The sequence below is a fragment of the Astatotilapia calliptera genome, chromosome 11 (genome assembly GCF_900246225.1).
Source record: "Astatotilapia calliptera chromosome 11, fAstCal1.2, whole genome shotgun sequence".
Lineage (NCBI taxonomy): Eukaryota > Metazoa > Chordata > Actinopteri > Cichliformes > Cichlidae > Astatotilapia > Astatotilapia calliptera.
This window is the reverse complement of record NC_039312.1, coordinates 7,585,321-7,612,500: the sequence shown is the minus strand read 5'-3', so window position 1 is coordinate 7,612,500 and position 27,180 is coordinate 7,585,321. Positions and strand designations below refer to the sequence as shown.

Below are 27,180 nucleotides of genomic sequence, written 5' to 3'. Positions count from 1 at the left end.
TTTTATTTTCTCTATTGAGCTGGGTAACATTATCTGTGAGACATTTCACCGACTCCCTTAGCGTGGCATTTTCAGCAGCAAGCGTTTCCACCTGCTGCTGGCTGTACTCCAGGGATTCTCGCAAGCATTTAAATTCTCGGTGAAGAATCTCCACCAAGGACAGCCTTGCGTCGAAACTGGACAATCGCTTGTCGATTGACTCCAGTATGTCGGCAATATCTTTGCCGGCTGGCGATGTTGAGCCGGGGGAATCTGCCGGGCGTTGTCTTTTCGATGACGGCGTCTCAGGTTTGGCCGGGGAAGCTGCACACTGGGTCTTCTTCATCACGAGATCCTGAAAGCACTGATCAATATAATCTTGGAGAGTCTCTAAACTCTCCTAGTTGTTCTCCAGGGTGTTGGAGATTATTTAGACAAATAGTGTTAGTTATAAGATAATTGATAAGTGTATTTGGTATTTGGGCTTTACTTTCTTACATTTTATTGTCAAATGTTTGGCTGATATCTGACCGTGTTCATCTCGGTCATTTATAATAAATTATTCATAATTTTAGAAGTCATAACACTTTGAGATGATCCACTAACAAGGTCCTCCTCCTCGACCTCTTCCTTTGCATGTCTTTGGATCCATTGTTTCAAAGCTGAATGAGCTGACTTTGGCTTTTTTGTCTATCCATCAAAGTTTCTGATTTGGTGTGTGATATATTTTGACTCCTAGTGTTTCCACTTTGTTAATTGTGTGTAATTGAGCTAAAGCTGAGCTGATGTGAGTTTATTGACTGTTAGTGCTTTCTGAGTGACCACATGGTGTCAGCACTGATAAATGTAGGAATTCGTGTGTAGAGTTTTGCAGTAAGTTCACTACATCTGACTCATGTGGTAAAGCAGGGGCATAGTGGGAGGGGCTTTGTCTGGGTGGGACACCATTTCAAAAGTGTGTGGCCTAAACTATTCTCTCCCACAAAACTTACAGTTCAGAGGAAAAAGCGTTCACACACCATACCCAAGCGTCAATATCAGTCAAACGTAGAGTGTCCGTGCACACTCTGATGACTTAGTGTCTCACATAAAACAACACGTCCCTCCAAATGAACACTGTCAAAGTCACTGTGGCTTTAGCATTAGCTTTAGCGCCGCTGATGTAAGAGTCCGAAATTTCTGCATTGGTAAGTAAGGGTTGTTGCACAGCGGATTCCCGATGGGGACTGTGCAGCGCAGCACTGATTAGTGTTCCAGTTTAAAAATAAAAGCTGCCAGAAAGCAAAACATGGTCCTTTTTAGTCTAAAATGTCAATGTTTCAAACCATATTCCAGGATTCTTAGTTCACCATTTATGAGGTTTCCCAAAAAAGGAAAAGACAGATCTGAATGTTTGAAAATGTTTTTGAAAAAGTCTGTAAAGATTAGATGAAAAATTCTCAAAGGATAAATTAAGTTAGTTCATTCTTTTGTCACATAAGTTGAAAAAAAAAAGGTTAAAGAAACAGTCAGGACTGGTTGGGGATGAAGGTGAAAAAAGAAAAAGGATGAAGAAGGAAGGGGAGAGGTGTTAGAAGATGCAGGGAGGGAGGGCAGAGGAGAGCTGAAAATTAAGATGGAACAGAGGTGGAGGAAGAAGAGGCTACATCAAGAGAGGAAGCAGCAGTGTCCCTCCTCCGGAAGAAACGGAAGCATTTTTTCTGCTTTTTCAGGCACTTTTCCATCAAACAATCATGGCTTCCATCATCTGGCTATGTGCGCTTTTTCCTCCAGGTTGAGGGTTTTTGAACTCATCGATTGTTTCGCAAGATTCAAGATTCAAAGTGTTCGTTGTCATGGGTACAGAAGAAATAGCATATTTCTGTGCAATGAAATTCTTGCTTTGCTGTCAATACACAAATGCCAGTTAAGTAAGGGTTAAAGGAACAAAATAAATAAGGATAAAAATAAGATAAGATATTAAGATAAATACAAATGTAAAAAAAATAAGGATAAAAAATAATGAAAGATAAATGAATAAGTACAAAAATAAGTAAGTGAAGACAAGTGAGGTATGCAGATGTCGATGTAGATGGATGTACAAAGTAGCTTAATGTGCAAAATGAACTTAGTGTGCAAAGTGTCCTGATATGCAAATTGCAGTTGAGGTAGGTCAGCTGTTCAGGAGTCTCCTGAACTCCTTCTTTGCAGTGGCAAAGAAGGAGTTGTTGAGTCTGGATGTTCTGGATTTCACACTTCTAAACCTTCGTCTCGAGGGCATACGTGTGAACAATCCGTGTTGAGGGTGTGTGGGGTCTTTAAGGATGGAGGCAGCTCTCCTCTGGACTGTGATGGTAGATGCTCTGCAGAGAGGGCAGTGGAGTCCTGATGATCTCCGCAGTTGTTATCACTCTCTGCAGGCGTTTGCGGTCCATAGCAGTAGTACTGGTGTACCATGCAGTGATGCAGCTGGTTAATGTGCTCTCCACAGTGCAGCTATAAAAGCTACTGAGGATCTTGGCCAACATACCAAATTTCCTCAGCCTCCTCGGGAAATACAGCCCCTGCTGAGCGTTTTTGACCAGCTGTGTGGTGTTCCGTGTCCAGGTGAGGTCCTCATTGATGTGGACGCCCAGGTACCTAAACCTGCTCACCCTCTCCAATTCACTCTCCCGGATACACATCGGCTGGTGAGGCCTCTTCTTCTTCCTCATGTCCACTATCATCTCCTTTGTTTTATTACGCTTAAGGGTAAGGTTGTTGTCCTCACACCATGACACCAGACCGGCCACCTCTCTCCTGTAAGCCGCCGCGTCCCCACCAGTGATGCGACCAATCACTGCAGTGTCATCCGCCAACTTCAGTATGCTGTTGTCTTTGTTGGAGGCAACACAGTCGTGGGTGAACAGGGTGTAGAGGATGGGACTGAGGATGCAACCCTGTGGTACGCCAGTGTTTGTGATAATAATAACTGAGGTCCTGTTGCCGATCCTGACAGACAGAGGCCTGCCAGTCAAAAAGTCCTGTAGCCAGTCACAGAGGGTGGGGTGCAGGTCGAGTGTAGACAGTTTGTGGATGAGTTTGTGAGTGTGTTGAAGGTGGAGCTGTAGTCAACAAAGAGTACCCTGATGTAGGAGTCATTACTCTCCAGGTGGTAGAAGGAATAGTGAAGGGCAGCAGCAATGCCATCCGACACTAGCAGCACCCGAAGCAGGGCCGAAGTGTTTAAGTGTTCACCGGAGTTTGCACCCTTGGCAAGCGGACTGAGGTATGTGATGAGAGGTGATCTGTTGTTATATTTTATTTAACTGAACTGTGTAACCCCTGTTTGAAACCCCTTTTGTTTTATTTAATCTGTGACTGTATATCTCAGAATTACTTGTTTGAACTTACCTGAATTAACTTAAGCTCATTGTTGTTATTGCTCATTGTTATAGTTCAAAAGGACTGTACGGGTATAAATTTTTTCTTATTTTATAGTTTTCACGGTGCTCAACGTCCAGAGAATGAGTCGTGTGTGGTGAGGAAATAAATGGCTGCACCCGTTAGAGACTCTTCTGTCGTTCTTGATGCCAAGGGCTGCTACAGGGCCGGTAGGCATACTGCAGGGGATCCAGAGTGTGTGCAATATTGCTCTTAATGTAGGCCATCACCACTCTCTCAAAATCACTTTGCAATGATTGGAGTGAGTGTAACAGGTCTGTAGTCGTTTAGGCAGGTGGCTGGGCTATTCTTGGGGACAAGGATGATAGTTGTGGTCTTGAAGCATGTGGGAACAATGCTCTGGCTGAGGGAAAGGTTGAAGATGGAGGTGAGAACATCAGCCAGCTCGTTAGCACATGCTCTAAGGGCTCGTCCAGGGATGTTGTCTGGTCCTGCTGCCTTGCGGAGGTTGATCTTCCTCAGGACCTTGTGTACTTGGTCTATTGAGACCGCTGGCAGGAGAGAGGGTCAGGTGATCTGGGGGTTCTGGAAGGTCTTGGAGGTCTGGGAGATCTAGGAGGTCTGGTGGGTATGGGAGGACGGGAAGGTCTGGGAGGTCTGGGGGTCTCAAAGCTGGTGTAAAACACGTTGAGATCATCTGGCAGTTGGCATATATCACAGCATTCAGGGCCTTTATAAGAACAGACAAAATTACTAAACTGAATCAATTTCAGCTTTCATTTTTTATTATGTATATTTTAGTAATAATTACATTTCATTATCTATATCTTTACCAGACATTTGCCACACAGGTGTAGATACTGTAAGTGCAGCTCTCTTCACCTACCTAACACTGACAGTCACACACAAACACATTGTATTCAACTAGAAAATCACGTAAAACATAAACTTACAGCTTTCACAAAAATATCGTCAATGAATGTGGACAAAGCAGAAGCTATGGTTGACTCTGACATGTCGATTCTTACCAGTTTCTCTTTGCTTTCTCTCTCTTGTTGAACGAGGAGTTGGCTGAAGAAAACCCGCCAGTGAGGAGGTTAGGTTCAGACTCTGTTACCCTGGTAACTGACTCAGAGTTAAAGTTTAACTTAACTTTCTGGAACTGAAAACCCGAGTTTCCCTCATCTCGGGATTAACAAACTTGGACTTAGCTAAACCTGCTTCCTAGAATAACCCCAGTAATGAATCTACAATGAGCTTAAAACATGTTGTGGATGAGAGAAGCAGTGAAAACACAGCACTTCAAGCCGGAGAAACTCAGAACATAACAGGCTCTGTTTTAGTTTATAATCTGTCAGCTGTGGACTCTGTGAGAGTAAAGATTAACTATTAAAACATAATGTTTTATGAGCATACTTTAATGCGTATATAACAATAACAATAAAATAATTCATTATTAAGTTGCATTTTAGAATCGAGACAAGCTGGGATACATTAACAATACTGGGAAATAGTCTGAAAGTTTTACACCAAACTTACAAATAAAATGCCATTTGCCACTCAAAGGTTTCCATTTGTCTCTGTGCCACTTGGAAATGGGTTGAGCAGCATGTACCGTATGTACGGTTACTGAGATACTGTAACACATCCTGACTAACCTGTTTGTCCTGTGAAGAGAAACTAAAAGTCAGGGTTTTTTCCTCACAGTTGAGCAACCACACAAGGCTGTTTATCGTTTGGGGGGGGGATTTCTTCATAATATAATTTTAGAAAGCTCAAAGATCGTTTATGTTTCCACATTGTAAATCTTTCCAGTTGGGAGTAACCATATTTATAGTTATCAATTTCTTATTCAGCAAATACCTCAATATATCCTTTGGGTTACTGTTTTGCACTCAACGATCTATTAAAAGATTAAAAAACTTCACAAGAAACAGAAGACAGTCACAGGTGTTAGGCGTCCTGCTCACATTAACTAAGGCTCTATAACAATGCGATCTTAAATCGTGACATCTTTATTGAAATGACGTGATTAAGGGTGAGTTGCCGTTTCAGGCAACAGTTCTCGTATATTAGCTTCTTTTTTAAAAATTCTCCATGATACTTTTCAGGATTTTATTTTTTACTGGGCTACAGGGCTGTCCTAACGCATCTGTGTCCTATACCTGCCAATATGGTCCTCCTGACCGCGCCTTTAATCTTTACCTTGCGTAAACACTCCCTCCTTGCTGGCACACTTTCACAATTAGGAGTCAACAACAACTAGCTGAGCTTCAGTTAACACCCCAGGATTGAAGGTTTCAGAGCGTCACTGTAGGGCAGCATGTCCGTATCAACAGGCGCGGCCCTTCTGTGGATTTTACTTCTTACATTCACTGTCTCCACCGTGTCAGGTAACCTGAAACTTAAATATGAACCAGTGGGAGAGATTTGGTGTGGTGGTGGATCTGTCCGTTAAATACTGACACTAATGTCACTCAGAAGCTGAAAACAGCTGAAGCAAGAAAATCCCTTTCAAGAAGCTCTCAGAGCGTGAGTGTCAGGTGATACTGAGTACGGCTGTTTTCGGTAAATCGCCACGCCATATAACGAGTCCACAGCGGAAGTGGTCAACGGGAGATCAGTGGGTATGAATCACCACTGACTGATTAGTTTTCGAGAAAATAGCGCAGCATTTCCCGGAAGATCTCTGAGACCTCTGAGTGTGGACATGAGACTTTTGTTTTTAATGGCTTCCAAAGTCTTTGTGTTTCCCCGATGAACAGCAGAAATATACAGATTCTAAAACGCAACTTAATAATGAAAAATTTTATTGTTATTGTTTTATACGCATTAAAGTATGATCCTAAATCATTGTGTTTTTATAGTTAATCTTTACTCTCACAGAGTCCGCAGCTGACAGATTAAAAACTAAAACACAGCCGGTTATGCCCCGAGTTTCTCTGGCTGGAAGCGACGTGTTTTCACTGCTTCTCTCATCTACAACATGTGTTAAGGTCGCGATTGTTTTATATATATATATGTATACAATACTGGTTTATGTTTCACAACCTTTTCACAGTAAAGAAAGGGGCTGGTGGACCTTGGATGACCTCCAGAAACTTTTATTGATATATTTAAGATGATAGCAGCACTAATGAAACTTTTTGTTGTAATTATTAGAACAGAGGACACAGAGAATACCTGTTCAATCAATCAATTTAATTTCACCTTGATCTGCTGAGAAACTGAAGCAATTTTCACATCTCCTTTATTAGGCTGTGGGGAACGAGATGTGAATGCTTAAATGTATCCAGTTTAAAGTTTCAGAGCTCCAATGTGCAGCCATCACCTTAGGTATAAACAGCAGCACTAAGAGAGCACTCCTTGATAAGAGAGTTTTATTAACCAGAATAACGAATAGCTGCCAATTATTCTCATGAAGCTGATTGAACAGGCATTCTTGGTTCATGTTAAAGAGCAGTATAAAAGAGATTACAATCAAGTCTAACAACATTTTATACACATTCTAATTAACCAAAATAATACATGGCATAATACATACAGGCATTCCTATGACAATGCAATGCACAGTTTGCACTTCTTTTAGTAGTAAGGTAGACTTAAGCTGTTCCACATGTCCTGTGGATCCCTATTCAAATTGAATTCCTGGTATTGAATTCGGTTTATCAGTTGGAAAATCTTGCACCAAAAGTCTGTTTAAACAAATATACAGAACAACCTGCTTTTTCAAAATGACATCAATTCAAAATCATGGATGTGGAATCTGTCTTCAGTGTTTATTGTGTCTTTAATAAAGGTTGTTAAAGCACTGCAGATTTCTCATATATAATACATACATAATTCGTAGTAATTATCACTGGTTCAAATTCACAGCTTAAATACAAGGTTGTTGTTATTCTTTTTTAACTCACTTTTTCTTTTACTGAAACCCCGTTGATAACTACAGGGACAACCTACTCCATACCTTGTGACAATCAGCCCCGTAATAGATTTATTTTATTCTCTCAGGTGCAGACTCGGTGCATACACAGAAATTTGGTAAGAGGTCAGCAAATAAAGTGTAGGTGTCCTGTTTTATGATCATATAATGATGACTATAGAACAATAACAATTTGCTGCAATAACAAATTACTGATCCTCATTAGGGAAATACAAATACTTTAGATGCCATCCATTCTTCCCACGTAGATCCAAATGATCTTCCAGGAATGGTGAAGCTATTTACCGAAGTACTGCAGCGATTTTCTACCTCTTGATCTCTAATCTGGAATCTAACTTGTTCCACAATACAGAGCTGCTTGGTTATAGGAGAAATCATCTGTCACTGCAGTTAGTCATATTTGTGAATTTTATCTCATCGAAATGGTAATTTCACTCTGTTATTTCCAGATATAATACTGGACCCAACATGTTTATCCCTTTGCTCACTATAACTCTCTGTTTGCTTCCAGGGGCCCAGAAGTTGACTCTCACTGCTGAACCAGGAGCCACCATATACATCAGAAATAATAATAAAGTCAAAGGTTGCCAAGTGTGTACAAGATCGATTATTAAAAAATGCAGTATTCAATCTCTGAACTCATTCAGTGGAAGTACTGTGTCAGTGGCGCTTGAATGCTCCAGACCTCAAGATGTATTCAGTATAGAAATTGTACGGCATATAAGTAAGTGTCTGTGTGATATCTGATTATTTTATCAGTGAGACTGAATGTCCTGAGTGGACTAACACAGCATGGGTGGATTCATTGTCTCTTTTCAGCTTGCACCACGGAGTCATGCAGTGGCCACATCATCCAGACTGACTTCAGCTCGACTGATGTGCTGCGTTTTAACCGCACGTTTACCTGGAATCTAGCGGCCGCAGCGCCAAAAGCTTTCCAAATAGATTTCACTAACACGGGTCTTAAACTGATTCATCCATCTGAGAAATGTCCAGACAGACACACCTACACCCTCCAGGCCTTCCAGTCTACGGGCAGTGCGGCTGTGGAGCAGTACTGCAGAAGTGGCACCATCAGCAGTGCTCAGATTTTGAAAAGCGGCAGCTTTTCTGTGGACGTCCCAGCAGAGCAGAAGCTGCAAAATGACAAGTTTGATGTGACTGTGCGGGAAAAAATCAAGTGTGAGTTTAGTTACAGTCACTTTTTTGTGTTTCTTTTAAAATGTAACAATTTTTGTTTTCATTTTAATTAAATTTTTTTTTTGTGTGTGTGTGTGTGTGTGTGTGTGTGTGTGTGTGTGTGTGTTTTATACCTTGTGACAATCAGCCCCATAATAGATTTTTTATTCTATCAGGTGCAGACTCTGTGTATACATAGAAATTTGGTGAGAGGTCAGCTAATACAGTGTAGGTGTCCTGTTTTATGATCATATAATCAATTTTGAAAAAATGTTTGCTGGCATAAAAAAATCTAAAGAGTAAAGCTGCATGTAATAATTTGTATTCATTACTGATGCTCATCAGGGAAACACAAAGACTTTAGATTTTAGATTCCAACGAATCTTCATTGAATGGTGAAGCTATTCACTGGAGTACTGATTAGCTAGTACGCAGTGATTTTATACCTCTTGATCGCTAATCTGGATTCTAACTTGTTCCACAATACAGAGCTGCTTAGTTATAGGAGGAGACAAGCCGTAGGCTTCATCTGTCACTGCAGTTAGTTGTATTTGTGAATTTAATCTCATCTAAATGGTAATTTCACTCTGTTATTTCCAGATATAATACTGGACCCAACATGTTTATCCCTTTGCTCACTATAACTCTCTGTTTGCTTCCAGGGGCCCAGAAGTTGACTCTCACTGCTGAACCAGGAGCCACCATAAACATCAGAAATAATAATAAAGTCAAAGGTTGCCAAGTGTGTACAGGATCAATTATTAAAAAATGCAGTATTCAATCTCTGAACTCATTCAGTGGAAGTACTGTGTCAGTGGCGCTTGAATGCTCCAGACCTCAAGATGTATTCAGTATAGAAATTGTACGGCGTATAAGTAAGTGTCTGTGTGATATCTGATTATTTTATCAGTGAGACTGAATGTCCTGAGTGGACTAACACAGCATGGGTGGATTCATTGTCTCTTTTCAGCTTGCACCACGGAGTCATGCAGTGGCCACATCATCCAGACTGACTTCAGCTCGACTGATGTGCTGCGTTTTAACCGCACGTTTACCTGGAATCTAGCGGCCGCAGCGCCAAAAGCTTTCCAAATAGATTTCACTAACACGGGTCTTAAACAGATCAATCCATCTGAGAAATGTCCAGACAGACACACCTACACCCTCCAGGCCTTCCAGTCTACAGGCAATGTGGCTGTGGGGAAGTACTGCAGAAGTGGCACCATCAGCAGTGCTCAGGTTTTGAAAAGCGGCAGCTTTTCTGTGGACGTCCCAGCAGAGCAGAAGCTGCAAAATGACAAGTTTGATGTGACTGTGCGGGAAAAAATCAAGTGTGAGTTTACATTCATTGTTTTGTGTTTCTTTCAAAATTACAGTGTCATTTAACAATTTTTGTTTTAATTTCAATTTATTTGGTGTGTTGTGTGTGTGTGTTGTAGCTCTTGCCCGAATTTCTCTGACTTTACCAAAAGGGACCTCTTCCTCAGAGCTGCTCTCGCCAGACTACCCAGAGAGCTTTCCTGATGACGACACCATGGAGTGGTACTTTCAGGTCCCAGACAAACACGGGGTTGATCTTCAGTTTCTAAACCTCACACAGCCAGATTGTGTGAAGAAGGAAGTAGCAGTGGAGTACCACCAGAAAGGCAGGGTGACATCGGTTCTGGGGCTAAATGACACACAGCCGCTCCAGAACCAGGGAGACTTTTTGCTCACGCTGAGGAACTGCGAGATGGAGAGAGCACCTGCTGATTCTCCTGGACTCACCTTCACCCTCAAGGTGTCTGCTTACCCACCCCGTTCAAAAGGTCTGAAAAAATAAAACGGCATTGACTTCAATGACAAAAAATATATATATATTGTGTCAATCCGAGATTAAGCACTCACTCATTCATAGTTTGTACTTTCATTAACAATAAATACATGAGATGTTATTCCGAGTTACTCCCGGGGAAAATATTTGCTTTTGGAAATCTAAAACTGCTTTAATCGATTTTTGCATAAAGCTCTGTCATTGCATAATGTAGAAGATGTTTGAAGTGATGACCACAGAGAGCGAAAACAAGGCCCCAAATGTTACGTTTTCTTCCACTTATGCAGTTCAGGGTACACCCTGGGGAGGTCACAACACTGTGTTTGAGCATGACTCCCCAGAGCAAACAGGTTAGGAAGGTATTTCAAACTTGCCCAACAGCTGGAGGCTCGATAGTCTGGGTAAAACCTCGTCATCACTAGGTCCAGATTTTTCCAAGACTTTGGTTTATGACAAAAAGAACTGCAGCACTGTGACCAGATCACATCAGCTTGATAACTTTAGCATTTGGTGTAAGGCACCACAGGAATATGAGGCTGTAGTGTAGCTTCACACTCGGGAGGATAAACGATAATTGAACGATTTTTCAGCTTCAGCAATTCTGTTTATTGTTGAATTCTTTTTTACAACCACTGCACAGTCGAAAATGTGATCCAAATGTTAACCAAGTTAATTGTTTCTCCTCTATAGCACCTTTAACCATCATCCTGGGTGTAGTGGCTACTCTGCTGGTCATTTCTGTCATAGTGCTAGTTGTAATGATTAGGTGAGTATTTCTATTATTTAGTGTGTTTTCAAAGGGGATGACCCATCAATAGCTGAATAAAACAGAAAATAATCCCAATCTTCTCTTTTTTCCCGCCAAACAGGAAGAACAAGAAGAAGAAGAAGGAGAAGAAGAAGAAGAAGAAAGGCAATTATGAAGTTGCTGTCTATAATCCTAATGGCATCAACTTCTTACCAGGATACGAATCCCCAGACGTGCTGGGGACTTGTAAAGATGATGAGTCCCATGTGTACGAAGAGATTGATGACACTCTCGTCTACACACACCTGCTGAAAAGGGGTGCAGAGACTGGCAACTATGAAGAAACATATAAACCTGTTTCAGGACACAGAGACTCTCAAAAGCCACTGCTCTCATCACAGCAGGGCCCTCCACGCCCCAACAAGCCACCAAGCAAAATCCTAACCCCGGTGGACAATACAATTTACCAGAATATGATTTACCAGCCTAAGGATCAAAGTGAGGATGAACAGCTCCCGAATCTGGGGCCTCGACTGGAGCTAGAGGGCGGCAACTGAGCAGAAGACTGGACTCAGCTTTTTGATTTTTCTCTTGACTCACTTGAACTTTGGGATATTCATTCCCTGTGTGATTGCCTCACAAAGCACCTTTTCTGAGTGCAGCTTTTGCACTAAAGTGAGGCACACACAAACAACCTGTCTGCAGCTGTTACAACGTTTTGTCCCAGATTAAAGGCTCTTCGATTGCAAAAGTTGCTCTCAATCATCCCCTGTAGCTGCATCTGACATAAAACATATTTATTTCATAGTAAGGTCAAATATATTGCTTTTTTAATGTGTCACGATGGGATGAGTCCTTTGTCCTCATCGGAGACTAGTGGCATAATTCCCCTGCAATTAAACTGCATTTCAGTGTATTTTATTTTTAATTTCAGTGTAGTTATTTGACTGCAATAACTTAAAGCAGGTACACTGGAATAATGGGGTGAGAAGTCAGGTTTTTACAGAAAACAGAAATTATTTTATTTAATTTTAAGTAGTGCACAAGTAATTTTATAAAGTTCATGACTTATTTATTAGTATTACAGAATATCAGGTATTTTAAAGGAAAGGGGAGAAATTAAGTACATTTAAGTAGTGCATAAAAATCCAAAAGTCTTTTTTTTTCTTTTTTGCCTGTCCCGTTTGGCTCTTTTGCATCAGAATTATTGTCTAAAGGCAAAGAAAGATGCCCAACAGATTTACTTTACCAAATTGACCATCCCAGCCTTGCCATAATGGTCCATTTGATTCACCTTTTATTGTTTATTTTATTTTCACTTGCTGAATACGGGACAGACTTGACTGGGGGAAAGAAGGGGAGAAAGAAAGAGGGAAAGAGAAACAGCTGAGAAGAGGGACGGGGGAGAAGGGCAAAAAACAAAAACCAACAGAACGGGCAGAGAAAAAAAAGGAAAAAAATGCATCTATCAATCACCTGGATCACCTGCTGAGAAAGAAAAAAGAAAACAAGCAGAAGAGAACAAGAGTAATAGAATAAACAACATCACAATGATATATGGGAATATGACAGTAAATACTAAATGTTAAACATTATTTTGCAGCACATAAGATCAACAGAACACAGTGTGCTTTGAGGTAGGAGCCAAAAAGGGTGTAGTTTGTGGGTGTGATCACCCGTGTGTACACCTGTGAGCATGGACGTGCTTGGGCTCACTCAGCAGCCGCGGAGCAGAAGCCAGGGGGGGTTGCAGTGACGCGCCCGTGAGCTCCGCCGGCAGCCAGCTGCGCCTGAGTGACCGAGCCCCAGGCCGAGAGGCCGGGGGCACCCCACCTCCGAAATGGCCGGAGCGAGCCCCAGGCTCCAGGCCCCGATAAGCGGCCGCCAAGGAGTGAGCCGGTGTGTACCTGGACGCCCATCCCCAGACACAAAGAACCACCAACGCACCGATGTCTGAGGGAGTCCACCACTGGCAGGGGAAGTGGTGGTGGGGGGAGATAGGCCTCCAAACCTTGGAGGGCCTGAGATGTCCCCAGAGAGGTGGCGCCTGACACCCAACCTGACATATAGACACAGACATACAGGCACACACAGACACAAACATCCATTCCCACCCTCATGCTCTCATATGCACTTACTCCACACTCAACCAACGTGGAGACAGACATAAAGAGACGCTGTACACACGATCACACTCCCCAAGCGTACTCTACAAACCGGGTCTAGGTACCCTTGACCCTGGAGGGGGGAACTGCACCCAGACCCAGGTGGTGTTACCCTTTTCCCTGCGGTGGGGAGAGGCAGACCGCCCCGACTCCGCAGCAGCAGGAAGGCCCCACACCCCAGACTGCAGTCGGACGGCCAACTCCTCCTCCTAGCCCCCCCGCTCCAGCAGGCCGCAGAGAACGGGGGTGAGAGAAGACTCCAAACCTCCCTCCACCCGCTCCTTGTAGTGTTGATGCATGTGTGTTCTAAGGTGCATTTAAAACCCAGGAGGGCATGGAGCTACCTGCCAGAGAGCAGCAGGTAAGCGCATAGTCCCTCCTGCTAGCCCTCAATGTCTACGTGTATTTAAAATTGAGAGGTGGGCAACGACGCCAGGGGTGAGGTGTACACCCTGATGGTAATTTGGACTCCGTGTATCGTGCCCACCCCCAAGATCCTATATGTATGTGTAATGAGAGTGTGAGTAATGTGAATGTCTAAGTTGTGGGATAAAATTGAGGCAGAGGCAGCCAGAAGGGGACAGAGGGGGGGGGGGGGGGGGGGGGGTAGCCTCCTCTGCACCATGGTGACATACCCCTACTCCAAGGCCCTGCATGTGTGGGTGGTTGTGGTGGAGCGGGAAGAGGGAGGCAGCTGGAGATGGGGAGGGAAGGAAGGGAGGGGCAAGTGACCCCTCCCTGGGGCCAGCTCCCCCGCTGACCCCAGTAGGCACCCCCATAATCCGCGACCCGCCAGGGAAAGGGGGCCCAGGCCCATCCAGACCGGGGCCCAGCGCAGCAGCCCCTCCCGGCCCCACAGAGCCCGGGACAGTCCACCCAACCCCACCACAGAGAAAACTGTACCCACCCCACCATCCACTCATCTTCCAGACTACATAAGACAATAGACGCCCAGGCTGAGATCTTCCTCCACCTCTCCTGTATCTCCCCCTCCTGCAGAGAGAGTTCCTGAAGACCGGAAAGCTCCTGCAAGATGAGTCATTTTAAGTATTCAATTTCATTGTAATTTTGCTGAATAAACAATATTTTCCCATCTTACCTCATAAATGGACTGGATTTTGGGTGTATGGACCATATTATGGAGTCACTTGACCTTGTCTTACATGATATTTATTGTTTTAGTGTGAATGATGGAGAGTCCACTGTGAAACTATTCTTTCATATTTATTTATATAAACATTATGTAGTAATTTAAACTGTTCTTCCTTTTCTACTTTTCAATATATTTATTCAAGCTTTCAATATATTTTCACAGCGTTGTCTCCTCTGAATAGGATAGAACACCAAAGCTTTCTCCTTCCAGAGCAACGTCCAGCAGACAACAAGTGCAGATAAAAGTTTTCAGTGGTCTTAAACAAACTTGTTTCTCTTTCCTGTGCCAATTTCAATACGATCCGCCCTCTTTTTTCTTTTCTTTTTTTTTTTTTTTTTTTTTTGGTTAAGTAAATATTACAGCTTCAAGCTTCCCATCCAAGAAGCTACTCTAAGCGAGCGGTGAGTAACGGGCAGAACAATTACATTCTTTTCCACTAGAGGGCAGTACAACTCCTTGCTCCAATTAAATGGGTTGCCAGAAGAAGACAAAGAAGAAATTACTACAAATGAGACCACGCAGCACGTGATCTGCTGGCCGGACTGACCAGTTTATCGTGAGGACAAAAATGAATTTTTCTTTAACTTAGTTTGTCACAGAAGGACGTTTGTAATCCAGAGGGGAAAATTATTATGATTAATGTTCCCAATTACTTCATCTTAATAAATAAATACAACACAACCTGCGTTTGCCTCTTTGATCCATTTCTTTGTTCATACTCAAATACCGTGAACTGGCTTTTGAGTATGCACAAAGAAATGAACACATCAAGCTGCTTGTGCCTTTATATGTTCTGCCAGTTCTTTCTCTATATGGTCGTCAAAGACTGGACAGGCAAGTGCAGTTCCTTTATATCCTTTAATGGCCTTGTTTCTTTTCCATCTATCTTTTTCTTCTCCATAGATCGTTTTAATGTCATCCTGCATATGTGCATCTTCTTCGCCACCTGAATGGACTTCCCCTTCTCCACCTTGCTCACTATAGTTCACAGCTCTGTTTACGTCCTCTAACGGAGTGGAAGCTCTGCCTGTCCTCCACATTATAACTCTGTGGCATAACTACAGGCGTATAGACTCAGTGTGGCTTACAAAAGGACTAACACATTTGTGAAATGTTTTCAAACTTGTTTAAAACAGACAAAATAATCAAAATACCTTGATCACAGAAATTTTACCTGGAAAGGCAAAAATCACTTGAACTTAAATGTGCTTAATTCTCATGCAACGAGGCGCTTCTTTGCAGGATGAGAAAAATGTCGGACTCTCCATAAATGTGCGGTCACATGATCAATTTCTTCCCTAGAAACAGGGTGTGGCACAACTCCCTCGATCTGTTCTGCTATTTTACACTCGATCATAAAGATTTTCACATGAAACAGAAGACAAGCACAGTTGTTACTAATCGCATTCCTTAAGTCTAAAAGCAGTGCAGGCTAAATCTAGATGTTATTGTCATGAGAGGACTGAGCCTGTTTTATCGTTTCCGGTAATATCATATATCAAACTCTGCATATTTTCCAGAAATTTCACTTTATTTTAGCACTTTTGTTCTACATCACGTGTCGTAACGCGTCAGCACGCCTACCTGCCAAGATGGCGATTCTAGCCACGCCTTTAAACATCACCTGGCCTCAACACTCCCTCCTTGCTGGCACACGTTCACATAGGGAGTGGACTCGTTGTGTCAACAACTGCTCCGTGAGCTTGATGTAACGCAGAGGAAAATGTGGCGTCCCAGCTCCAGACAAGAAGCGATGAAATGTGTCCGCTGATTTTATTTTTGTTTTTTCTCTCAGGATTGAAAGTTTCAGAGCTTCACTGTAGGGCAGCATGTCCGTATCAACAGGCGCGGCCCTTCTGTGGATTTTACTTCTTACGTTCATCGTGTCCACCGTGTCAGGTAATCCGAACCTTAAATATGAACCAGGGGGAGAGATTTAGTGTGAAATATTGGTGGGTTGGTGGATCTGTCCGTTAAATATTGACACTGTCTTCACTCAGAAGCTGAAAACAGCTGAAGCAAGAAAATCCCTTTCAAGAAGCTCCCAGAGTGTGTCATTTGATATGGGCTGTGCCGGTTTTGCCCCTGTGTAAATTTGAATAACAAACATTTCAGTGTAAACTAGGTTATGGCCGACCCAGAGACCTGACTGAAGCACCATATTATGTGCTGAGCTTGCTCAGGTTTACTCAGTACAGACCTGCTTAGTCACAGGAACACTTAAGACAAGCTTCATCCATCACAGCAGTCAGTTTTATTTGTGAATGGAATTTCACTGTGTTATTTCCAGATATGACACAGGTCACACATGTTTATCCCTTTGCTCACTATAACTCTCTGTTTGCTTCCAGGGGCCCAGAAGTTGACTCTCACTGCTGAACCAGGAGCCACTATAAACATCAGAAATAATAATCAGGTCAAAGGTTGCCAAGTGTGTACAGGATCAGGGAACACACAACGTTGCAGTATTGAATCTCTGAACTCATTCAGTGGAAGTACTGTGTCAGTGGCGCTTGAATGCTCCAGACCTCAAGATGTATTCAGTATAGAAATTGTACGGCGTATAAGTAAGTGTCTGTGTGATATCTGATTATTTTATCAGTGAGACTGAAAGTCCTGAGTGGACTAACGCAGTATGAGTGGATTCATTTTCTCCTTTCAGATTGCACCACGAAGTCATGCAGTGGCCACATCATCCAGACTGACTTCAGCTCGACTGATGTGCTGCGTTTTAACCGCACGTTTACCTGGAATCTAGCAGCCGCAGCGCCAAAAGCTTTCCAAATAGATTTCACTAACACGGGTCTTAAACAGATCAATCCATCTGAGAAATGTCCAGACAGACACACCTACACCCTCCAGGCCTTCCAGTCTACAGGCAATGTGGCTGTGGGGAAGTACTGCAGAAGTGGCACCATCAGCAGTGCTCAGGTTTTGAAAAGCGGCAGCTTTTCTGTGGACGTCCCAGCAGAGCAGAAGCTGCAAAATGACAAGTTTGATGTGACTGTGCGGGAAAAAATCAAGTGTGAGTTTAGTTACAGTCACTTTTTTTTGTGTTTCATCCAAAATGACAGTTTCATGTAACAATTTTTGTTTTAATTTTAATTAAAAAATGTTTTTATGTGTTGTGTGTGTGTGTTGTAGCTCTTGCCCGAATTTCTCTGACTTTACCAAAAGGGACCTCTTCCTCAGAGCTGCTCTCGCCGGACTACCCAGAGAGTTTTCCTGATGATGACATCATGGAGTGGTACTTTCAGGTCCCAGACAAACACGGGGTTGATGTTCAGTTTCTAAACCTCACACAGCCAGATTGTGTGAAGAAGGAAGTAGCAGTGGAGTACCACCAGAAAGGCAGGGTGACATCGGTTCTGGGGCTAAATGACACACAGCCGCTCCAGAACCAGGGAGACTTTTTGCTCACGCTGAGGAACTGCGAGATGGAGAGAGCACCTGCTGATTCTCCTGGACTCACCTTCACCCTCAAGGTGTCTGCTTCCAGCCCAGCTTCAACAGGTCTGTATCATATAAGCACTTTGTGGAGCATTTGGTAACAAAAGTGTGAGTTGGTAGAGACCAAAAATGGAGCTGAAAGAAGATTGCGTATTGGACTTGTAATTAATCAAAAGGCCCTAACAAGACTACAAGTGAATACTGAGGATGTCTTCATGTTTTGAAGGTGTGTTATTATGTGCAGTGACATGTCTATATGTCAAACTTTTTCTATGTTAGAGCAGCACAACTGTGTAAATACATACCAGACTTTACAGGTGTGTAGCTGATGAGTGCAGTCTGACCCACAAGTAAGCAACAAGCACCAGAAGCATGTTAGTCACAGGGGTTAAAAGCTCCATCACATTATGTCTTTAGCTATAGTATTATTAAAGAGGGTGAGCTCAGATAGTCTGGTCTGTGGTTTCTCCCACTGTAAGGTGTTGCGTGATGCTGATGCTTCGTCTGACTCCAAGTGTTTCAAACACGTAGTTACTAAGTGTAGCTCCATTTCCAAAACCGATTAATAATGTGTGGGTCCCACATGGCTAAATTTAGTACTGCAGTTTCTTTTGTACAGTGGTTTTGCTGTTGGGGAGATGTGTGCTGCCTGCTCTGCATGTGGCAGCATGTACTTGTATAAATAGTTTCTTTCTTTTTTCTTTTTCTATCGTCTTAAAGGTTACAACAAAGGTGCAGTTTGATTAGTCAGTGGTATGACAATGTTCCCTTTCTTGTAATATTTGTGAATAGGAGGGACTTGGAAAGTGTGTGTTATGGCCTGTTTCTGAGCCCAGGCAAACTCTTAAATTGCCTAATCTCTTAGTCATGTATGACAGCACTGATAAATTTCCAGGAAAGTTTGAGGAATCACATTTGTTGAACGTGCTTTGTTTTGCTGCCCCCAACCCTTCCAGTGCCATGTAGAGTAGATCTCAGCAAAACTGAGGGCCTTTCTCTGAACATTTCCACGGTGACATCGACCCCTGACTGCGTGATGAAAATAAACTCGGCGAAAAAAGACAACATCACAGTCACATCAAGTGCTGATCTGTCTTTTGAGGACTGCTTTCCTGGCAACATGGAAGTCAGAGCCACGCAAGTCATAGGTAACTCAAGATTTACTTAAACTCTCGTTTCATCAGCTGTTTAAGCCTCACTGTGTAAAATCCACAGATGTATCATCAATAATTCATTATAATACTTTTGTCATTTAATCTAAATCATCTTAGATTTGGCTAAAAATTCTATGGTCCAAAGTTTGAACATATATTTAAAATGATTGCTGTGAATTTTTTACATAATATATTAAATAATTTTAAAAATATAATTTTTGAGAAATAGTCTGACTTCCACCGTGTTTCTCATTTTAAAATCGGAGGCAATATTTGAATATCTCAAAAGAAATTTTTACTGGTTTTTCTTATCATAATTCTGGAAAGTGAATGGTGGGATCTTTTTAAAAAAATAAATAAATATAAAGTATTTCTTATACCAAGGCGAAGTTCATTATTTACTTTTAATCCATATAATTTTCAGGCAAATCAGAGTTGGTTCAGCTGAAAATATTCAAAATTTTGATTTTAAGACGGAATAATAATAATAATACTAATGAAGGCGTTTAAAATGCATTGTAATATAGTGTAATTTAAGGATAAATATTCACTGCTGTTTTAGATTTGTTACTAAGTTATATTTTATTATATTTTATTTTTCAGTTTATATACACGCCTCCTAATTTGGGTGCTCAAAGGAGATGTTACAGCTGTTGGCAAATACATTAGTACTCACATGTGCTTACAGGTTCATTAAAGTTAGTTCAGACCATGTGTTTAAAAACATCTGTACTACCTTCTACTAAAAGTGCTTCTCATTGTACTGTAAAGAACTTTATCAGTTTCATTTGAGAACCTCTTTCCGTTCAGATTGTAGTTCTGGTAAATGTCCTGATCCAGTCAGTCTGTCGGTGCCTCTGCTGCCATCATGCCTCCCTGCACCTCTGAGCCGTGTGACGTGGATACTGCGTCCCGGTCAGCACGGCACGGTAAAGCTGATTTCTCCCACCGGGCCCCTTAAGCAGTCCCTACCTGGACAGCTATGTGATGACAGCGTCACTATTAACGTGGCAGAAGAGAATGGAGCAACTATTGGGACCTTCTGCCCCAACGGAGCCATACAGACCGTCCACATTCACACAAGTGTGTCTGTCACATGGTGGTCCAGCATGAATGCTAAAGCACCAAGATCGGCTGTGTTGAATGCCAGTTTTGAAAAAGAGATTACAGGTAAAAACAAGCACACTTGAAGGGGATAAGCTGAATAAAATAAGAACATTAAATAACCATTAATATTTCACATTGTTTTCTTTTTGCAATAACCTTCAGAAAGATACATATTCACCGTTTCTCCAAAGAGAGACACCCCAGAACTTGTGGCTACTCCAGCTTGGCCAGCGGGAATGAAGGCCTACTCCACCGTCTCCTGGATTGTCTCAGTTCCTCCGAAGATGGAGGCGCAGCTGATTTTTACCAAGCTCAGCCAGCCCAAGTGCATCAACCGCCACACCAACATCCGGGTGCAAAGAATGGGCAGCCCCAAGGAGGACTACAGCCACAGGGAGGATGAGGTGGCCAATAGCGAGCTCACGGTCTCTGAGAGCTTCTACCTCAACATGTCCAACTGTTTGCCTGAAAGAGGAAACTTCAGCGTAATTACCAAGATCTCCCTGCAGAAGAGCAATGGTAAGAGGAAACTTTACAGTTACTTAATCTATATCATAATTTTCTGATTTTTAAAAAATAGATATATAATTCTCAAGAATATTTCAATGAATTTCCATGAAAATTTGTCCAGACACTCAAGGTCCTCTGGCTTTTGAAGACGAATGTGACAAACTTTAATTTTCAGCATGCATCAGCTTGTTTCTGTTGCCTTGATAAGGATGTTAGCCAGCTGAACATTTCGGTCAATACACTGTTGTGCATATGTAGATGAAAGATGCATCCTGGCGAGCATCATCAGTGATCTTTCCTAGATTCCTTGGGTGATTCGGATTGGCGACCCAGCCAGGGATTGATCAGGTCCTGACATTAAGCCTCAGATTTCCCCACTTAATCCACCTGGAGGCTCCATCAGCTGCTTCTTTTGCAGTCCTGAAAGCTGTGTTTCTGTGTGGTCTCTTCACGCCTGGCAGGGTGAGGACTCTGCAGCCTACTTCAACAGGAAGATGACCTTTTTCCTGGCAGTCCTCCCGAAACAAGTCCTTAAAACTTGGCCAGCTTGCTTTCAAAAGCCTCCTCCATGTGATCCTACCAGTGCACAGTCAGTTCAGTCAGGGCAGGTTGTTTTAACGGCTCTGAAAGAATGACAGTATGTGTCATCGGTGATGTGTCACAGAAACATGACTTGCTTGCCCAGACTGAGCACTGGTTCCCAGTTGTGTGAAGTGAAGACTTTGCTCTGTTCTGTGCTTTTGGTTTCTCATTAAGAAATGAGATTCATACACAGACTTGCCGTACAGCTGGAGGTGTGATGGGCTGGTAAAATGTCATACGCAGCTTGTTGAGGAATTTAATTTGTTGGTGCTCTGCTCGCCAGATGTATTTACATAAAGTATCATCACTGACTGATTGGCTTTAGTATTTCGCCTAAAGAACTGCTGCAGCTGTAGCATACAGGAGTATGAAGCTGTAGTATGGCTTCAAAGTTGGGAGCGTGGAGGTCATGGATACTGAAACTGTTTTCTTTTTTTAACCTTAGTGCAAAGTTTTATTCTGCTTTGCTGATTTTTAATCAATGTTCTGTTTGGGGGAAAAGTTACTTACGCAGTTACTTTCCTTCTTTCTCTCTTGTGCAAGAAGAAAGCTCCAGTACCTGGATTGTATTTATCTATATTTTTATTAATTCTTCAGCTTCAGGAGGCAGCAGCCTAAGCAAGGACACCCAGAACCTCCCTCTTCCCAACTACCCCCTCCAGCTTATCTGGAGGAATACTGCTGCATTTCCAGGCCAGCTGAGAGATGTAATCTCCCAAGCATGTCCTGGGTGTGTCCTAAGGCATCATTCCGGTGGGAAATTCCGGAAACACTTCAGCCAAGAGGTTCCCAGAAGCCATCCTAGTCAGATTCCCGAACCACCTACCTCTCTCTAAGGGAGAGACCTCCCACCCTTCAGAGAAAACTCATTTCTTTTAATCACTGCCCAGAGTTTGTGACCATAGGTGAGGGTTGGATGGTAGATCAACCGGTAAATCGAGAGCCTTGCTGTCATACTCAGCTCTCATTACCACAACGGATTGATGCAGTGTCTGCATCACTGCAGGAGCGTCCACCATCCGTCTGTCAATGTCAGGGAAAAATGTGATAGAAAAAGCTGACTATGGTGTTTGTTGCCATTTTTTTCTTTCTAGGCCTTTTACTAATCAACATCCTGAGTGTGGTGGCTGCTCTGCTGGTCATTTTTGTAATGGTGCTGGTTGTGGTCTGTGTGGTGATTAGGTGAGTATTACTCTTTTATCCTTTGTTCTTTGAGTTTTATTATTTTTCTTTACAGTTAACATGGGTATTTTCACATTGTTTACTTATCTGCTCTCCTCAACCTGCTAGAAATTTTTGTCCTTCATCGAAAATCATAGCGAGCATAATTTATCAGTAAATTTAATTTAAAAAAGCTCCGATCTTCTTTTCTGCCAAATAGGAAGAAGAAGAAGAAGAAGAAGCTCAATCACGAAGTCTCTGTCTATAATCCAAATGGCATCAACTTCCTGCCAGGATACAACGGACCCCCGAAAACACACGAAGACGATGACGCTCACGTGTACACCTCCATCGACGACACACTCGTCTACACACACCTGCTGAAAAAGGGTGCAGATATTGGCATCTATGGAGAAACATACCAACATTTCACGGGACACACAGACTCTCAAAAGCCACTGCTCTCGTCACAGAAGGGTCCTCCACTTCCCAACAGGTCTCCGAGCCAAGACCAAACCCTGATGGACCAAAGTGAGGACGAACAGTCTTCAAATCTGGGGCCTCGACTGGAGCCAGAGGGCGGCAACTGAGCAGAAGATTGGACTCGACTTTTTGATTTTTCTCTTGACCCACTTGAACTTTGGGATATTTATTCCCCGTGTGTTTGCTCGCTGTTCAGACCCCCAAAAGACACTTTTTTTGTGTTGAGTGCAGCTTTTGCACTAAAGTGAGGCACACACAAACAGCTTCCAAACCTGTCTGCAGCTGTTACAGCGTTTTGTCTCAGGTTAAGGTTCTTCTTTTTCAAAAGCAGCACTTAATCATTCCTTCTACACAGGTTTTTAGTTTTTATAAAGAGGTCTTCTGTTGCTTTCAGGAAATGAACGTTTTCCATTTGTGATATTTTGTCAATACATTATATCGTTATCAGAACACAACGGTCTGGACTGCAGCAGCCGTATGTTGCAGCAGCATGTCCTTCTGTTGTTCATTGTTGCTTTTTGTTTTCTAGCTGTAGTGTCATTACACCATAAATGAGCCTTACATATAGGTCAGGCTCCCTTTAGAAATTAGTAAGGATCTTATAGTTGTTTTCAGTCATTTGTGTTACTGAGACGGTGCCAAACTGAAACCGAGCATTTGAGAAGCTCGAGCCTAAAGTGCTACTAGTTCATACTGAGACTGTATATCATGATCAGCACTGATCAGTAGTTAAAAAAACCTGTTTCACCATTTGTTATGAGGACAGACACAGCTTTGTTTGGATTACAATGAGGAAAAATATACATTTATTTGCATTATATCAGCAGCTGCATCTGCCATAAAATGTATTTATTTAGTAGTGAGCTGTAATATGTTGCTGTTTAAATGTCCCTTATTCTAGCATGAGCCTAAACATGAAAGAGAAAAGTTTTCTTTCAAGGCATGCATCTGTCCTCTTTGAGGAAAAGTGCTTCAGAAGGACTTTGGTCTTGAAAATTCCTCTTCCCCACGGAGTGTGGCCATAAATGTTTTACAGTCTCAGTGGCTCACAGTGAGTAAAGAAACTTTAGAGGAGCCTTTAAAATCCGGGAGTTTGGAAGTGTTCAGACTTGTTGATCTGTCGCCTTCATTTGGGTGAGTAAAGTACTTTGAATGCAAACACAAAATGTAGAGTGTGTGTGTGTGTGTGTGTGTGTTACGTGACTGTACTCATCATACTCTCATCATTCTCTCTTAGTGAATAGGCTGGATTTAGTTCCAGTATAAATTGGACAGGCGGGAGTCTTACGTTCATACTGAATCAGTTGCACAATACAATGAATCAGTCAACTTGGCACACCTATTTAAAAACCAAAACTAAACGAGAAACTACCCTATGCTCATGCTTTGTTTTTGTTTAGTTTATTCATGGAGGAAATGAATGTATGATCTTATGATGTGACCGTGAAAATGACAACAATCATAACCCAGGTTTTATTTATTACCTTTGGTTGTAATAGATTTGTTACAAAAGCTTTTTTCTGTATGAGGAGTAGTACATTCACATTATATCTGCTGCTGTTTGTTTGTTTGTTTGTTTGTTTGTTTGTTTGTTTTTTACATCAGAGAGAAGAATAAAATGGTAAACATGTTCATTAATATCCTGTAATAAAACATGAGAAGCATAACTTAACATTTAGAAATAAAGAAGGTGGCACAGAAAAGGCACTTTGTAAAAAGAACTTAGTAACTCAGTAAGAAAAGATTTTGTTATGTTAACTGGCGGCTAATAAGAGAAAAATAAAGACAAACCCTCCAGTGTTTACCTCAATGAATATTTAAAGCATTGTTTATGGAGTGTATGTACAAGTGGGTGTAGCTTATACAAAGAGCACCAAGTGAAATCTCTGTTCTGGACTGACATCTGGAAGGCTTGGCCGAGAAAATGCAGGCTGATTAAAGATGCAGCGCATTATTTTTCAGCGCATTTCATAATGTTGCACTTCATGCTTACAAAGCAATGTCAGAGACTGAAAAACGGAGCAACAGATGGTCTCTCAGACGATGTTGAACTCGCACACAGACGCCTTCTCAGCCCTGCAGTTCTCATCGAACCACTTCCCGTTGGCCGTGATGGAGAGGACGGCGCAGTTCTGGCTGGATCCCCCATCTGGCTGCTGGGTGATTTCAGTCTCCCAGTTTTTGAAGCGCACATTAGAGCCTGATTGGTCAACCCAGTGGCCATCGGTAACCATGTCATTAATGCCCAGCCAGATGTGCTCATCGGGGCCGATGCTCTGGCGTACGTAGCTGTAGAGATGGTCGTTTTCGTCTCCTGTTAGAGGAGTGCTTAGGCTGCCTCCTTTGGCGATGCAGTCTTCACTGGCGGCATGGAAGGATTGTTTCACCAGATTGGCCAGAAAACACTTTCTGTGGATCTTTGTGCCCTTTAGACAAACTGATAGAGAGGGAATTATGAGGAAGTGGTTCAAAAGCCCTGGATCTGTTTCAGCTCTCCATCTCTAGAAAGCTGTTTAACTAGAAAATGACATGCAGCCTGCAAACTGAAGCAAATACTTGAGTGGATTGTGCAACTTTGGGGCATTCTTTACAAAAAATCTAACTGCATGGTGTTTGTGAAGAAGTCTACACCTGTTTGTAAAGCTTGCTGCTCTTTCAGCACGGTCAGATCCCGAGTAATGTCATCAATTTGCCTCTGCAGATTCTCGATTGTAGAGTTGATGGCAGATTCTGCACAAAATTACCGAAACAAACAAACAAAAAAACAAGGTGAACTCTAACAATACTGTCCTGTAGAAGCCACTGATTTTATATTCAGCTGGTGAATATGAAGTCCTACCTTTTTTGCCATTTCTTTTCTTCGAGTTCTGCTGGGGTGAGCCGTGTGCCAACAAGAGAAGGCAGAGCACCATCCAAAGTCCTCTAGCATCCATCATACCTGGAAAAAATACCTTAAATCCAATGCAGGGAGCCTGTTTTGGTGCAGCACAGCTTCTGAGCGCTGGCCAGACTGTGGCGTTTTACACACTCGGGCTGGAGGCACAGAGCGGAGTGAGGAAATCTTATCTGAGAGAGAACAAATGTTTTACAGATGTTTGACAGAGGTTTGTGTTGCTTTTGAAAGGCTGAGGCGAGATGGATGGGGAGCAGCTTTTTGTATTTAACAGTGTTCAGACAAGCATGGCTGGTTTTTCCATATGTTTGTAAGACACCAATAAATTACAGATATCCTTTTGTCTTTTTGAGTGTGCAGTCATTTATTACATTAATAGAATTTAACAGGATCGGCATGTTGATGAAGCTATTTTGTCAATTACCTGCATCGGTTTTTGTTTAACAGCAACAACTATTAAAATGACGAACACATGAAAAGGCTTTTATCTTAGTTTTTTGAACTGTCGATCTAATCTCTTGTTTTCCTGTCACAGAGCCAGCTGTATTTCTTTTAAGGGCCAAAGGTTGGATTTTTTTTTGGGGGGGGGGTCCACAGCTTACATCTGGATCGCCTAAATGAGCTGGAGGGTGTGTAGCTGACATGTGGCAGAGACTTGTGTAATAAGTAATTTCACTATTGTGAAATTGACTTTAAAATGTTTCTGGAAGCCCATAGAGTTTTACTGACCATCAGCCAGCAATGAAAGGGAAGACTGGCCAAGACTCCAACCAGTCACTATCCACAGAGCCACATTTCACAGAGCCTGGCAAACGCAAGCAAACAGAATTATCATTCTCACGTGTACAGTCCTTAAAAATAATGAAAATGCAAACTCGGATGAACAGCAACACATGACATATTACACCAGAGGCAGTGTGGAAAAATCCCACGATTTAACCACCTCTGGCAACACTAACTTGAAGTAATTGTACTCTGTATGACTTAATCAGACTCTCAAGTTATGGAGGATTTTTTGTCCATTCTTCTTTACAGTGTTGCTTCAGTTCATTCAGGTTTACAAGCTCATTATTCAGGCTGAGGTCTGGAATTGGCTGGACCACTGCAACATGCTGATTCATTTCTCGTTCAGATAATCTGTTGTAGATTTGCTGATGTGCTGCGATCATTGTCCTGTTGTATGACTGTTCTATCCAAGCTTTAGGTGTCAGACAGACAGCTTAAGCTCATATTTGACAAGTTCTTTGGCATACCGACAAATTCATGGTTGACTCAATGACTGGAAGGTGCCCAGGTCCTGTAGCCACAAAACAAACCTAAATCCCCCGTTGTTGAAAATGGCAGCACATATGCTGGAGAGGCAACAAGTAGTCCTCCCCCAAAAAGGGAACAGTTTGCAGGCAGTGGAGAGAGAAATGCAGCCCATTCCTCCCTCCGTATCCCGGCTGACTGATTTTTCTCTACAGTTGCAGTTTGTTTGTTCTCCTCCAGCCAATT

The 27,180-nt window shown here is 42.4% G+C and overlaps 3 protein-coding genes across 3 annotated transcripts; 2 read left to right on the top strand and 1 right to left on the bottom strand.

Annotated features, from left to right (window-relative positions):
• The first annotated feature begins 5,599 nt into the window (after window positions 1-5,599).
• LOC113032256 (CUB domain-containing protein 1-like) lies at window positions 5,600-11,953 on the top strand. The gene is made up of 8 exons (XM_026185052.1): window positions 5,600-5,735; window positions 7,797-8,009; window positions 8,105-8,467; window positions 9,127-9,339; window positions 9,435-9,797; window positions 9,904-10,272; window positions 10,968-11,043; window positions 11,147-11,953. Exons 1-8 carry the CDS (start codon window positions 5,666-5,668, stop codon window positions 11,580-11,582), a joined length of 2,103 nt encoding a protein of 700 aa, XP_026040837.1. The 5' UTR covers window positions 5,600-5,665; the 3' UTR covers window positions 11,583-11,953.
• Window positions 11,954-15,950: 3,997 nt separating this feature from the next.
• LOC113032255 (CUB domain-containing protein 1-like) lies at window positions 15,951-24,430 on the top strand. The gene is made up of 9 exons (XM_026185051.1): window positions 15,951-16,242; window positions 16,695-16,910; window positions 17,006-17,368; window positions 17,488-17,856; window positions 18,750-18,941; window positions 19,758-20,117; window positions 20,217-20,573; window positions 22,241-22,328; window positions 22,528-24,430. The coding sequence occupies exons 1-9, from the start codon at window positions 16,173-16,175 to the stop codon at window positions 22,895-22,897; spliced, it is 2,385 nt and encodes a 794-aa protein (XP_026040836.1). The 5' UTR covers window positions 15,951-16,172; the 3' UTR covers window positions 22,898-24,430.
• Window positions 24,250-25,933, bottom strand: clec3ba (C-type lectin domain family 3, member Ba). The gene is made up of 3 exons (XM_026185053.1): window positions 25,630-25,933; window positions 25,422-25,520; window positions 24,250-25,227 (listed from the first exon to the last, which is right to left on the bottom strand). The coding sequence occupies exons 1-3, from the start codon at window positions 25,724-25,726 to the stop codon at window positions 24,827-24,829; spliced, it is 597 nt and encodes a 198-aa protein (XP_026040838.1). The 5' UTR covers window positions 25,727-25,933; the 3' UTR covers window positions 24,250-24,826.
• Window positions 25,934-27,180: the final 1,247 nt, after the last annotated feature.

What these genes read in the sequence shown, in the direction of transcription:
- LOC113032256 (XM_026185052.1), top strand. Translation starts at nt 5,666, where the DNA reads ATGTCCGTATCAACAGGCGCGGCCCTTCTGTGGATTTTACTTCTTACA. An exon ending in CACTGTCTCCACCGTGTCAG is followed by an intron (nt 5,736 to 7,796) that starts GTAACCTGAAAC and finishes GTTTGCTTCCAG; the next exon opens with GGGCCCAGAAGTTGACTCTC. An exon ending in AGAAATTGTACGGCGTATAA is followed by an intron (nt 9,340 to 9,434) that starts GTAAGTGTCTGT and finishes GTCTCTTTTCAG; the next exon opens with CTTGCACCACGGAGTCATGC.
- LOC113032255 (XM_026185051.1), top strand. Translation starts at nt 16,173, where the DNA reads ATGTCCGTATCAACAGGCGCGGCCCTTCTGTGGATTTTACTTCTTACG. An exon ending in TTCCAGCCCAGCTTCAACAG is followed by an intron (nt 17,857 to 18,749) that starts GTCTGTATCATA and finishes CAACCCTTCCAG; the next exon opens with TGCCATGTAGAGTAGATCTC. An exon ending in GTGGTCTGTGTGGTGATTAG is followed by an intron (nt 22,329 to 22,527) that starts GTGAGTATTACT and finishes TCTGCCAAATAG; the next exon opens with GAAGAAGAAGAAGAAGAAGA.
- clec3ba (XM_026185053.1), bottom strand. Translation starts at nt 25,726, where the DNA reads ATGATGGATGCTAGAGGACTTTGGATGGTGCTCTGCCTTCTCTTGTTG. An exon ending in GAAAAGAAATGGCAAAAAAG is followed by an intron (nt 25,521 to 25,629) that starts GTAGGACTTCAT and finishes AATTTTGTGCAG; the next exon opens with AATCTGCCATCAACTCTACA. An exon ending in GCAGCAAGCTTTACAAACAG is followed by an intron (nt 25,228 to 25,421) that starts GTGTAGACTTCT and finishes CCTCTCTATCAG; the next exon opens with TTTGTCTAAAGGGCACAAAG.